At 40.0% G+C, this 12,901-nt stretch overlaps 1 protein-coding gene across 1 annotated transcript in view; it reads right to left on the bottom strand.

The window, feature by feature from the left end:
• USP54 (ubiquitin specific peptidase 54) overlaps positions 1-12,901 on the bottom strand; it is a gene marked incomplete at its 5' end in the record, with an annotated part of 64,746 nt that overhangs the window by 5,703 nt on the left and 46,142 nt on the right. Inside the window, 4 exons of the mRNA XM_007454700.1 lie at positions 789-929; positions 1,544-1,662; positions 9,189-10,567; positions 12,596-12,791. Of these exons, the coding sequence (XP_007454762.1) occupies positions 789-929; positions 1,544-1,662; positions 9,189-10,567; positions 12,596-12,791 (1,835 nt within the window). The remainder of the gene's footprint in view (positions 1-788; positions 930-1,543; positions 1,663-9,188; positions 10,568-12,595; positions 12,792-12,901) is intronic.

Below are 12,901 nucleotides of genomic sequence, written 5' to 3'. Positions count from 1 at the left end.
AGGGAAAGAAGTTGGATCTGAAGAAGTGGTGGAAGAGACAGTTTTCTTTTTGTACATTTTTATGTCACATATTTAAGACCTGTTTTTTAGTATTTATCAAACTGACCTGGTGAGCATGCTTCAATGTACTGGTGCTTTGTATCCTGACCCCTACTGTAATAAAAATTCAACTTGCCTTGGGCAAGTGTGTGAAATTCTCAAAAGGCACGTTTTAGAAACCCAACCACTGAAACTATTTGAGTTTGCTGATCTCTGCTGACTTGGGTGTCCCTGTCCCTTTCACATACAGATTACTGCATTAATGCCATATGAAAAGCCCCAAGGATGAGGATTTTAAATCATTTTCCTTCTCTTGCTAATGTACATGCTTCATTTCAGCTTGAAAGCACACTGGACCCCACTCAGTCATGTACTAGGATGGGGAAGAAAAGGCAAAAAAATACTCCATCCCATCTCTTATCTTCTTCCTTTGATTAGTACAGTGGGTTCTGACCCAGTCAGCAGCAGTGGCTTCTCCAAGACTCCTCTTGAGGCTGCTAGTACTCGTCTCATCCTGGGGAAGCCTATAATACACCTTCCAGAACTGCTACAGAGATGGGACATTCTTCTAGGCTCCAAGTAAATGTGTGTCAAGAAAATAATGACTATGTGTCCTCATTTTTGCTGAGTGCATATGGCTTTCCCCCAGATTACAACCTTCAGCTTCTCCTGCCCCTTCACCTGCAGTATATTTTTACCTAGCAAGAGAAAGAGGATGCTCTGAATAGACAGACCCTGATTCTACTTACAAAACTGTGGGAAGAGACTGGGACCTCCTCCCTCTCTGAGACAACGGTGCCACTGAGACTGCGTGAGATGCGCCGAAAGTTCTCTGCACCATACTGATCATCCTCCCCACACTCCCTGCTGGGGCCTTGGCCAGGTGCAGCCTTCAAACACACAGACACACACAGGCAGACACATAACACCAGACCTGTGGTTTTCCCACAGACCCTGTCCCGAGGGATATGGGAGAGAATAGGGTAAGACTCACTAGTAGATATCTGAATTAGACGTATTTAAAAGGTAGTGGCCATGTGGCAATCTCCTCTCACTCAAAAGAAGCCCAATCTGGGACGAAGTGAGAGAGTAGCATTGACATATGTACACTACCAAATGTAAAATAGATAGCTAGTGGGAAGCAGCTGCATAGCACAGGGATATCAGCACGGTGCTTTGTGACCACCTAGAGGGGTGGGATAGGGAGGGTGTGAGGGAGATGCAAGAGGGAGGGGATATGGGGATATAGGTATATGTATAGCTGATTCACTGTTATACAGCAGAAACTAACACACCATTGTAAAGCAATTATACTCCAATAAAGATGTTAAAAAAAAGAAAAAAAAAAAAAAAAGAAGAAACCCAATCATAGAGCTTCTTCTCTTCCAACAGCCCCACATTACCATGCCGCTGCTTTACCACCAACCCTACCACTCATCTCTCTCCATAATTCTTTCCCAACACATCACCCCATGCCCAAAACTTTAGCACCTGAGGTGGCTACCTGAGAAGTAGACACTGTATTGGCTTCATGGAGACTGTGCTCTATTTCTGCTGTTGGGGTCTTTGAGAGATCAAGGCCAGGGGCTGAGCGCAACCTCCTCCCTACACCATCTGTAGAGCCTGAGGAGGAAAACATAAATACAAGTTGAAGCCATCTCTTCTCCTGGAGTCTAAACTCAGCCTGGCAGCACAAAACTCAGGAATTCTTGTTTCATTAAATAACAAATATGCATCTCTGAATCCACTGGAGGATGGGCTCCTGGAATGTAGAAACAGGAGTTTCAGAATATGGATAGCTTCCTATAAGACCATAAGGATCTCAGAACACAGGCCTTGAAGAACCTTGCTGAGAAAGGGCTCTGTGGACAGACAGCTGAATAGTAAATATAATCAGCTTTGCTTCTGTCAGCCTTGGGCCCAAGACTTATAATACTTACAGAGGAAATTATCTGATATAGTGATTCTCTAAAGTGTCTGTGATGACAAAGGAACTATTATCTCCAGTTTGGTTAGGAATTGAAAATTTTCATAGTAATCACATATTAAACCGACTCATTTTACAAAGCAGGAAAATGAGTTCCAAGATCTGACAAGCAGTAAGTAGTTTAACCAGGATTAAAACTCAAGTCTCTGCATTTACACTTCCAGTTATATACTATGAGCAGGAGCTCTTCAGCAACATTTTGTATGTGCAGTGCTCTTTTATGTCCCCCATTAGCTTCTCTCTCTCTTTTTTTTTTTTTTCCTGTACGCGGGCCTCTCACTGTTGTGGCCTCTCCCGTTGCGGAGCACAGGCTCCGGACGCACAGGTTCAGTGGCCATGGCTCACGGGCCTAGCCGCTCCGCGGCATGTGGGATCTTCCCAGACCAGGGCACGAACCTGTGTTCCCTGCATCGGCAAGTGGACTCCCAACCACTGCACCAGCAGGGAAGCCCCAGCTTCTCTCTTTTCTTCACTTAAATTCTAAACAAATTCCAAATGTTTATCTCTTCCTCAAAATCTTGCGAGACTATTAAGAGATGAGCTGTTCCAAACTGGATATGTGACTCCCAAGGCGCTCGCCCCAATACAACTAATTAAGCCTTCCATTCTGAAAATGCACACATCCTTGACCTACATTTGATATATATGTCTATTGCCAATTCATGTCTTGATTTGATATTTTGATTCTAATATTGCTGATATACTAAGCTAGAAGGCCAGTTATTTTCAATATTTCCTTGTGCTTAAATGCAGTGGTTCCAATACTACCTCAGATTCATCTAGAACTTTTAAAAAATACAGCTTTGTATACCTCTCCGCAGACCTACTGAATCAGAATCTTTCTGGTTGGAGCCTGGGAATATTTATTTTTAAAAGGTTGCCACAAAAAGTGTGGGAGAATATCCTCAAACATTGTTGGAGGAAATGTGAAATGTTATAGTTTTCCTAAAAAGCAATCTAGAGATAACCATTAAGACTGAAAATATATTTACCCTCTTAACCAATAGTTCTACTCCTGGGAATAAGAAGCAAAACTATCTGTTTATTGCGGCCTTGTTTGTAGTGGCCAAGAACTAGAAATAAAGTAATGCCCATCTATAGCAGAATGGCTAAATACATTACAGTATCCTCAATATCAAATACTGTCCAGCCACTAAAAAGAATGAATTGAGTTAAACTAGATGACTTAGAGGAATTTTCATCAAGTATTGTTGAGTTAAAGGAAAAAAATCTGTAATATTATCCCCAAACAAAAAAACACTATATATGTAGGTCTATATAGGATTATATGAAGAGAAATACAGAAATATGCACATTAGACTACTGTCTGAGAAGGTGGTGGGGGATAAATGGTAGGGATTGATTTGAGGGAAGGAGAGAGAAACAAAAATTGTCTGTAGTAAAAACATCATAGGAACTTCCCTGGCTGTCTAGTGGTTAAGAATCTGCCTTCCAATGAAGGGGACATGGGTTCGATCCCTGGTCAGGGAACTAAGATCCCACGTGCCATGGGGCAAGTAAGCCCATGCCCTGTAACTACTGAGCGTGCAGGCCACAACTAGAGAGCCCATGTGCCACAACTACTGAGCCCACGTGCTCTGGAGCCTGCACGCTCTGGATCCCATGCACCACAACTACAGAGAAGCCTGCCCAGCGCAGCAAGGGGCACATATGCCGCAACGGAAGATCCTGCATGCCACAACTAAGACCCAACGCAGTCAAAAATAAAATGAAATAAATAAATAAATATAAAACAACAACAACAAAAATCATGTGTGCTATGATCCCATTTATATAAAATTATTCTGGGCTTCCCTGGTAGCACAGTGGTTAAGAATCTGCCTGCCAATGCAGGGGACACAGGTTCGAGCCCTGGTCCAGGAAGATCCCACATGCCACAGAACAACTAAGCCCGTGCACCACAACTACTGAGCCTGTGCTCTAGAGCCCGTGAGCCACAACTACTGAGCCCACGTGCCGCAACTACTGAAGCCCATGTGCCTAGAGCCCATGCTCTGCAACAAGAGAGGTCATCGCAATGAGAAGCCCGTGTACCGCAACAAAGAATAGCCCCTGCTCGCTGCAACTAGAGAAAGCCCGCACACAGCAACGAAGACCCAATGCAGCCAAAAATAAATAAATAAATTTATTTTTAAAAAATAATAAAATTCTTCTTCTTTTTTTAAAAAAACCCATTCTTCAGGTGACTATGATGGGCAGCCAGGTTTAAGAATTACAGCTGTAATTGTTAGAATTTGGTGCTCCTCTAATCAAGTCAAGTGTGATTCCTACCTAGACAAGAAGGTAGCCATTGGAACCTCCTGAAGAGAGTAGACACTGATTCCTTTAAAGATACTTAAACAGAGGTGGAGGTGGCCTTCTGTAAGGAGTACTGTTGAGGGGACTTCTCGATTTGATAGAATTAAGGTGACATCTACTCACTGATCAATAGTAACAAGAAGACTACCAGACATTATGTACTTCTTGATATAAGAAGTCTAAGTACTACCTATGAAATATTCTTATTTTTAAAAAGTAAACCTGATTTTAATCAAGAATCAAACCTTCTAGCCCTAAGTACCAAGTTATAGGGAAAAAGAGGGTCTTAGGAGAACATGTTTTAAAAACAAAATGACAACAAAAAAAACTCCCCTAGAATATAATCTAAAACGTGACCAAAATGACCAAATTTCTTCAACAAATAAATGGCAAGGGGAAAAAAGAGACAGGAATCTTACAGGCTTAAAAAAAGCCTTCAGACACATCAACAAAATGCAATGTGTGGATCTTGTTTGGATTCTGATTCGAAATAAACCAACTGTGAAAAGACATCTGTGGGACAATTGAAAAAAATTGAATACTGGCTAGTTACTGTATTATATTAAGAAATTATTGTTAATTTTTTAGGTATAATAATATTATAGTTCTGCCTTTTAAAAAAAGAGTCTTTATTTCTTAGAGATACATTCCAAACTATTTATGGAGGAAATAATATAATGTCTGGGATTTGCTTTAAAATAATCCAGTGGGGAGGGAAACTGGCGGGGGCAGGGGAGGGGTCGCTAAAGCAAAATCAGCCATTGGTTGATAATTGGCCAAGATAATCACCGTGGAAGTTAGTGATAAGAACAAGGGGGTGATTATAGCATTTACTCTTTACTTTAGAATATATCTGAAGTTTTCCATAACAAAACATTACTTTTAATTTTTAAGATGATGTGTGAGCAACTTCAAAATACTATGAAATTTAGAATATAGGTCAAGGGCAGTGTTCACATAACTCTTTAGGAACTAGAGTCATGTCAAAACTAATCTGGTTGCAAAATACCACATTCTATATGATTCTATTTATATGAAATGTCAAAAATAGGTAATCTATAGGCAGAAAATAGATTAGAGGTTTACTGGGGAGTGAATACTAATGGGTACAGGATTTCTTTTGGGGGTGATGAAAAAACACTTTAACTGATTGTGGTAATGGATGTACAACTCTGTCAATATCCTAAAAAACCACTGAATTGCACACTTTAAATAAGTGAATTGTCCAGTACATAAATAATATATCAATAAAGCTTTCTTTTTTTTAAAGCAATAAGTCATACAGAGAAAGACAAATACTATATGATCACACTTATATGTGGAATCTTTAAAAAAGCCAAACTCATAGAAACAGAGAATGGAATGGTAGTTGCCAGGAGCCAGGGGGTGGGGGGAATATAGAGATGCTGATCAAAGGGTACACATCATTTCCAGTTATAAGATGAATAAGTTCTGAGGATCTAATGTATAGCATGGTGACTATGGTTAACAATATTGTATTACTATATACCTGAAAGTTGCTAAGACAGTAAATCTTAAATGTTCTCACCACAAAAAAAAAAAGAAAGATATTGTAATTAGGTATGGTGATGGCTGTGTTAACTAACTTTACTGTGGTAATCATTTTGCAATATATACATGGATCAAACCATCACACTGTAGACCTTAAACTTATACAATGTTATTTGTCAACTATATCAATAAAATTGGAGAAAAAAAGTAATTTGGTGCTTAATAAATGCTTTGCAATAAGATAAAGCAAGACTCCCCTAAAGATATATTCTGTCATATATGGATCCTAATTGGCATTTTCCTTCATCGTCTACTTCTTGATTTATTCCACTGATCTCTTCTTTATTCTACCACGTCAGTTCTGAAAGACTCAATTTAAAAAAGAGACTCTAAAAAAAATAAAAATAAAAAAGAGATTCTAACCAAAATAAAACCTAGTTTGGTTTGACAAGTTATTTTGAGGACTGATTCATTAACTGGATTTTTTAAATTAGTTTTTGTTCACTATTAAGTAAAAATTAATGGTTGCTAGGTACACTTTCATACTGTTTTCAGACGTATAGGGCTTCCCTGGTGGTGCAGTGGTTGAGAGTCCTCCTGCCGATGCAGGGGACATGGGTTCGTGCCCCAGTCCGGGAAGATCCCACATGCCGCAGAACGGCTGGGCCTGTGAGCCATGGCCGCTGAGCCTGCGCATCTGGAGCCTGTGCTCCGCAACGGGAGGGGCCACAACAGTGAGAGGCCCGCTTACCGCAAAAAACAAACAAACAAAAAAAAACAGAAGTATAATCTTCCTGAGTTTGCCAGTATGTATCAAGAGATTTTTTAAAGTTTATAACCTTCAACTAGTTATTACCCTTCTAAAAGTTTATCCTAAGGAGTTTATCAGAAATGTGGCCAAACTCTTAAGTATAAGGATATTCATCACAATGCTGTATTATCAAAAAATTTTAAGTAACCTAAATATTCAACCACAGTAGAATGGTTGAATATATTATGGTGTATTTATATGCAGCATATTATAGTCATTAAAAGTAGTTTTTTCCAAAGGGAAAATGCTTATGGATATAATGTAAGAAATCATGGGACTAAACTATATACATATATTATAATCCAGCTTTTTGTAAAAACAAAACAAATAAATGTATAGTATATATGCATAAAAAACAAAACCAGAAGCAACATGGATGGAGATTATTATATTAAGTGAAGTAAGTCAGAGAAACACAAATATAATATGATCACTTACACGTGGAATCTAAAAAAATGACACAAATGAACTTATTTACCAAACAGAAATACTATAGACTCACAGACATAGAAAACAAACTTATGGTTACCAAAGGGGAAAGAGGGGGAGGGATAAAATGGGTGTTTGGGATTAACATATACACACTACTATATATAAAATAGATAAACAACAAGGACCTTCTGCATGGCACAGGGAACTATATCAATATTTTGTAATAACCTATAATGGAAAAAATCTGAAAAAGAATATATATATATATATATATATACACACACACACACACATATATATGTATATATATATATATATATATATATACATATACATATATATATGAACTAAATCACTTTGCTGTACACCTGAAACTAACACAACTTTGTAAATCAACTATACTTCAATTTAAAAAAAAAGTATGTCACTACACTATTGACACTATGTATAAAATAGATAACTAATGAGAACATATTGTATAGCACAGGGAATTCTACTTAGTGCACTGTGATGACCTGAATGGGGGGGAAGTCCGGAAGGGAGGGGATATATGTATATGTATGGCTGATTCATTTTGCTGTACAGTAGAAACTAATACAACATTGTAAAGCAACTATACTCCAATAAAAATTAATTAGAAAAAAAAAAGTAAACTAGGGGAAATTTAGAGAAAAAAAAAAAAGTATGTCAACCAGGGGTGGGGGGCAGCAACCCAGCGCCAGAAGTAAAGTCATGAAACTACTGCCAGGGTTATCAATGATTTTTGTTACTTTATATATTTTCAAAACCATCTACAATAAAAAATGTTGCTATCTGGGGTAACATAAGGTTTGTTTTGTTTTGTTTGTAATATAATGTTTGACATTCAATTGGTTAGTTCAGTTTTAATTGCAATATATTTTTATATGTGTTTATGATTCTTAAAACACTTGACATTCGTATATTCTTTCTCCCTTATATTAGAGAGGAAGCTAATTGAGGCAAACTCCAACTTTTCCTCATTCTTTGTAATCTTCCCATACTGCCCTGTTCTATGTATTAATACCAAAGGAGCACTTAATAAATGTTATTGCAAAGTTTACACTAGAGTGGAGATCCTAAAAAACATATCTTAATATTAAATCTTATATTTATATGATATCCCCCACTCTGATGCTCCTGGGAATATAGCAGATTTTCAATAACCACTTGTTTGGCTATAATTAAATGTTGGTTGGCTGCATGCAAAGAACTATACCACCTAAACTGAAGATAAATTTCTGAGTTTAATTTTACAGAATCATACATATCATTTAAAGAGTTGGAAGGTATCTTTAAAAAATAAAATCATTGAACCAATTCTCTCATCTTATAAGTAAAAACTTAGATATTAAATGACTTGTCCTAATTTTTACTGACAGTTAATGATGGAGACAGAACAATAGTTCAGGCTTTGGAGTTCTTAAGTACATCAATCTTAAGTGATAAATATCCTTCATGTCTTCAGTTTACAGAACTAATTCTGTGCTGTGCATTTAACATTAGACTTCACTCTTCACACAATATAATCTCACAAAGAGTCGGTGAACAGGTACCCTACAAGCATACCACCTTGAAAATTCTAAACCTGGTAGTTCCTGAACGGATCAGGGAAGGTCTTGATATTGCTGGTTCAGTACGATCTGGATATGCCACACTGGAGACTTGGCTCAATGTGAACATCCTCATTGCAAGCTGGAGCTTGTTCCTAAGCCATAGAAGAATGACTTTTCCTCCCAGCCTCCCATACCTCATGCTGAGTCACTCTCAAAGGCCTAGGAACCACTCCTTAGCATTCATACTACAGCAGCCCTGGGCAAACACTCACTGGTCTCTTTAGAAGGAGGGAACTAGCTTGTGAGTGATGATTCTGCCCCCATTCTCCACTCTAGCCAGAAAAATGTCTAGCCCTTCTCATGAAGTCTTTATAAATAAAGTCAGAAGTTCTACTGCTGCCTCCTAAGCTGAGGATATTATTTACATAGAACACCCATCCCCCTTCTGATCTTATCTTCCTGCCTTCAGCTTTTTGATGCCCCCCACACCCCTTGCCCCTGGTTGCATTCTTACCTGTTTGGCTCAGTGGGTTCCAGGCCACTTCCTGCTGCCCCCATCCAGAAGAGCCAGATTGAGAAACCTGAAGACTGGCCTGGTAGAGAGACTCCAGTTCTGAGGTCTCCTGCTCTGTGTCTTGGTTCCAATGTGGATGCAAAAGGATGTGGTTTCTTTCTGGATAGGTTACACAGGTATGGGAATCAGGAGGGGAGGACTTCATTCCTGGCCCAGGGACCCCAAGCTGAGAATCACAAAGCCTTGTAACATTCAACCAGGAATCCAAAGGCAAGGAAGTCCCCAAGTTGACACTGCTGCCCAGCTCCTTAGGCCTAGCATCTCTCACTTGAGACAGTTTCCCATGGTAAATACCTGACTCTGCCAACCTGGACTGTCCTCCCCTAGAAGTTTCACCATTAGGCAGCCCAGAGTTCATGACAAGAGAAGGATGATCAGCAGGCTGTCCCCAGGAAGGCAGTCTGTTCCTACCATCCACAGAGGGTTGTTGTTTTGCCCAAGGCCAATGACCTTTCCCTTGACCCTGTGGGAAAGGAGGCTTTGAGTCAGAAAGGGAAGAGTCCTTCCTTAGACTGTTGGGCAAACTTCTATCCTGGGAACCTGTACCATCCCATGCGGAGGTGCCCTGCATCCTCTGGAACTGCTCTGCCAGAGAGCGGACAAGCCCCTTTGTGGTAGGAAACTCTGGCCTATAGGGCTCCTCGCTGCCTCCGTCCACTTTTGAAGTCAATGAAGTTTTGAGGCTTTGGGTTTGGAGGCATTGGTTAGTTTTCTGTAAGGTATTAGGAGAGTGAAGCACAGAAGAGGAAGGAGCAGGCATTACGGAGTGGCAGGCCCTGTACAGAGAAAGGCTGGGCTGAGCTGATGAACTTGAAGGACCACAGCCTAGACTGTGTGCATCTCCTCTCTCAGAGGTGGTTGTTCCAGTTGGCTGTAGCCAAGGCATCACCTGGGATGAGTCAGCAGGATCCCTCTTTTCTTGGAATAGCTGTTCTCGATCAGTGCCTCTTCCTTCTTGTTGGGGAAACCTTGTACAGCTGCTGTTGTCCCCCCTGTAGCTTTGCAGCTCACCCTCTGGTTCCCAACCATGATGAGAATTCTTCTCAGTTCTCCCTGGTGTTTTATGTAAGCCCTGCCTGTGGAACACAGAGGGGTCAATGCTGTCCACCTCAACAGAAGTAAGAAGGTTCAAGGCAGACCCACCAGAGGAATTGTGCTGTGGAGCAGACAGGGCAGATGACTCTGGGAATAATGGCGAGTGTAACTCATGGCAGGAAGCAGGTGAGTAGATGAAAGAACTGGCCCCAAACTCTGTATTCATGTAGGGTTCCAGTTGGGCCTCCTGGCTTAACAATACTTGGAGTGGGATAGGCTGTTCACTGAAATAAATAGAGAGAGCCAGTCATAAGCTGTCTTAATTGACAAGATCACTTACAAAAATAACTGTTCATTTGGTTCCCATTTCTAGCTATTCACAGAGGTAATGGTGAAAATAAATGGAAAGACAAGCATAAGTAGAGTCAACAGATCAGAGGTTCACAAGAGAAGACACATAGTCAGCTCACACCTAAGTAACAGGTAATATTAATTCTCTTTATTAAATACCCTCATCAAAGTTGCCCACAGTAATAGTAAGTAAAGCTCTTGCTAATATTCTTCATTCCCTGTAAAGTCCCATTTCAGTCATATTCTACTTACAAATTCAAAAACAAAAATTGCTCATGCCATATGCAAATGACAATAGAAGGTAAGCAAAGCCTAGAAATCACTCATCCCTAGGTCCTAAGAGGCAGATCAGCCAAAAGAACCAGAAGGCCACATTTACAGAGTACAGGATGATTTGGGTTCCTGGGATTAATATAAAAACCAACCACTTCAATTTTTTTTTTTTTTCTTTTTGTAGTACGCGGGCCTCTCACTGTTGTGGCCTCTCCTGTTGCGGAGCACAGGCTCCGGACGCGCAGGCTCAGCGGCCATGGCTCACAGGCCTGCGCCGTTCCGCAGCATGTGGGATCTTCCCGGACTGGGACACGAACTCGTGTCCCCTGCATCGGCAGGCGGACTCTCAACCACTGCGCCACCAGGGAAGCCCTCAAATGTATTTTTATAATCTGGATTTGGTTGTATTTATTTACTGAGATATTTCCCCAAAGTAATGTGCTGTGACTCTCTTGAGATTTGGGAGTGGAAGTAGGGATTAACTGTAGTTAGTTGATTTCTTACTAATTGTTTTGTATTTCTGACCTAAGGAACTCAGGGCTAGAAGCACTTAGATAAAACCTCAATCACTCACATACATCTAATGGCAGAAGTTTTCTGAAAAGAGTTTAGCTGCCTAAATTGCTTATAATCAAAATACATCTCTGATCAGATTCTCAAATTAGCATTCAGCAATGGGGTAAAAAATAGGAGAAAAGAAGAAAGAAGAAGATCCTAGCTATGAGCATTAAATTTGAGTGATAATACGCTATAAACTTTTGTGGGCATAGTCATTCAATCACCCTTACAACATTTTGAAGACTATGATATTACTTATAAGGAAAGCCTAATGGAGTCAAACAGACCTGGATTTGAATTCCATGCTTCTACCACTTATTAGCTGAGTAATCCTGGGTACCTTACTTATCTCATCCTCTCTGAGCCTGAGTTTTCTTATTTATAAACCATTGCTAAATAGTAATCCCTGTCTCCTAAGGTTATTGTGAGAATTAGATAAAATAAAACATAAAAGTGTTTAGCTTAGTGCCTGAGCAAATATTCAAAAAATGTTAGCTTCTTTTATAATGTTTATATTCTAAAAACTACTCAGGCTTGTTAACAGCCAAAATTAATTCTTACTTAAACCTATATATTCTCAGTAACAGCCAATTTCAAGGGCTAAAATGGGGAAACTACACCAATGGCCATGGGGACTTTTTTCCTACTCCTGACCATAGGGAAGCAAAACAAAGGGAATCTTTGTGTCTCCTCTCAACGGATCAATCAGAGCAAGGAAGACTGCTTTCTCTACTTCCTTGAGGGACAGGAAGCACTGAAATCCCAAAATAAATCACACGGTTTCTACTGCAAAGTGAAATGTAACTCAGATTGCCATGTCTAAGACCATGATATGTACAAATTTAATAATCATGTTATTACACAAGTCCAGAGACAAACTCACCCACAGGAAATACAGACAAGTGGTCTATTTATTATGCTATACTCTCTGCATCTTTCTAGGAACTATTAAGAAAAGGACCAGCAGTGGGATGAGCTTTTCATTGTATGTCTGACCTGAGAGAAGAAATCTTTTCAGAGGATTCTCCTCTCTCCCCTGGAGTCGCCAAGACAATGAGAGCTGGCTATGGAGCACCCATGGTCACTTCCTCCCCTGGCGTCCATAAACTACAATGGTTCCCAGGCACTACCTTGTTGGCTGAGGGAGGGCTCCCCTCTGTGAGGGGAGGCAGGCTGAGGGCTGCAACGGCGGCTGAGATGGTTGCTGCTGCTGCATGCGATCCTGCAGGCTCCGTGCTTTTCGAATACTGATTTGCAGCTTCTTATCGACTAGGGCTCTGCTGTGCGTGCTAGAGCTGGCACCATGCAGGGCAAGTCTTAGTTTAGCTAAAATGCAAAAGAAAATATAGCAGAAACAGAACACAAAAATACAAACAAAAATAAAAAGAATAAAATTCAACCAAAAATGAGCAAAGATATGCAGTAAAACTCAAAAT

This window comes from Lipotes vexillifer, unplaced genomic scaffold, assembly GCF_000442215.2.
Source record: "Lipotes vexillifer unplaced genomic scaffold, Lipotes_vexillifer_v1.1 scaffold205, whole genome shotgun sequence".
Classification (NCBI taxonomy): Eukaryota; Metazoa; Chordata; class Mammalia; order Artiodactyla; family Lipotidae; genus Lipotes; species Lipotes vexillifer.
The sequence above is the reverse complement of the archived record's forward strand: the minus strand, read 5'-3'. Positions and strand labels throughout refer to the sequence as shown.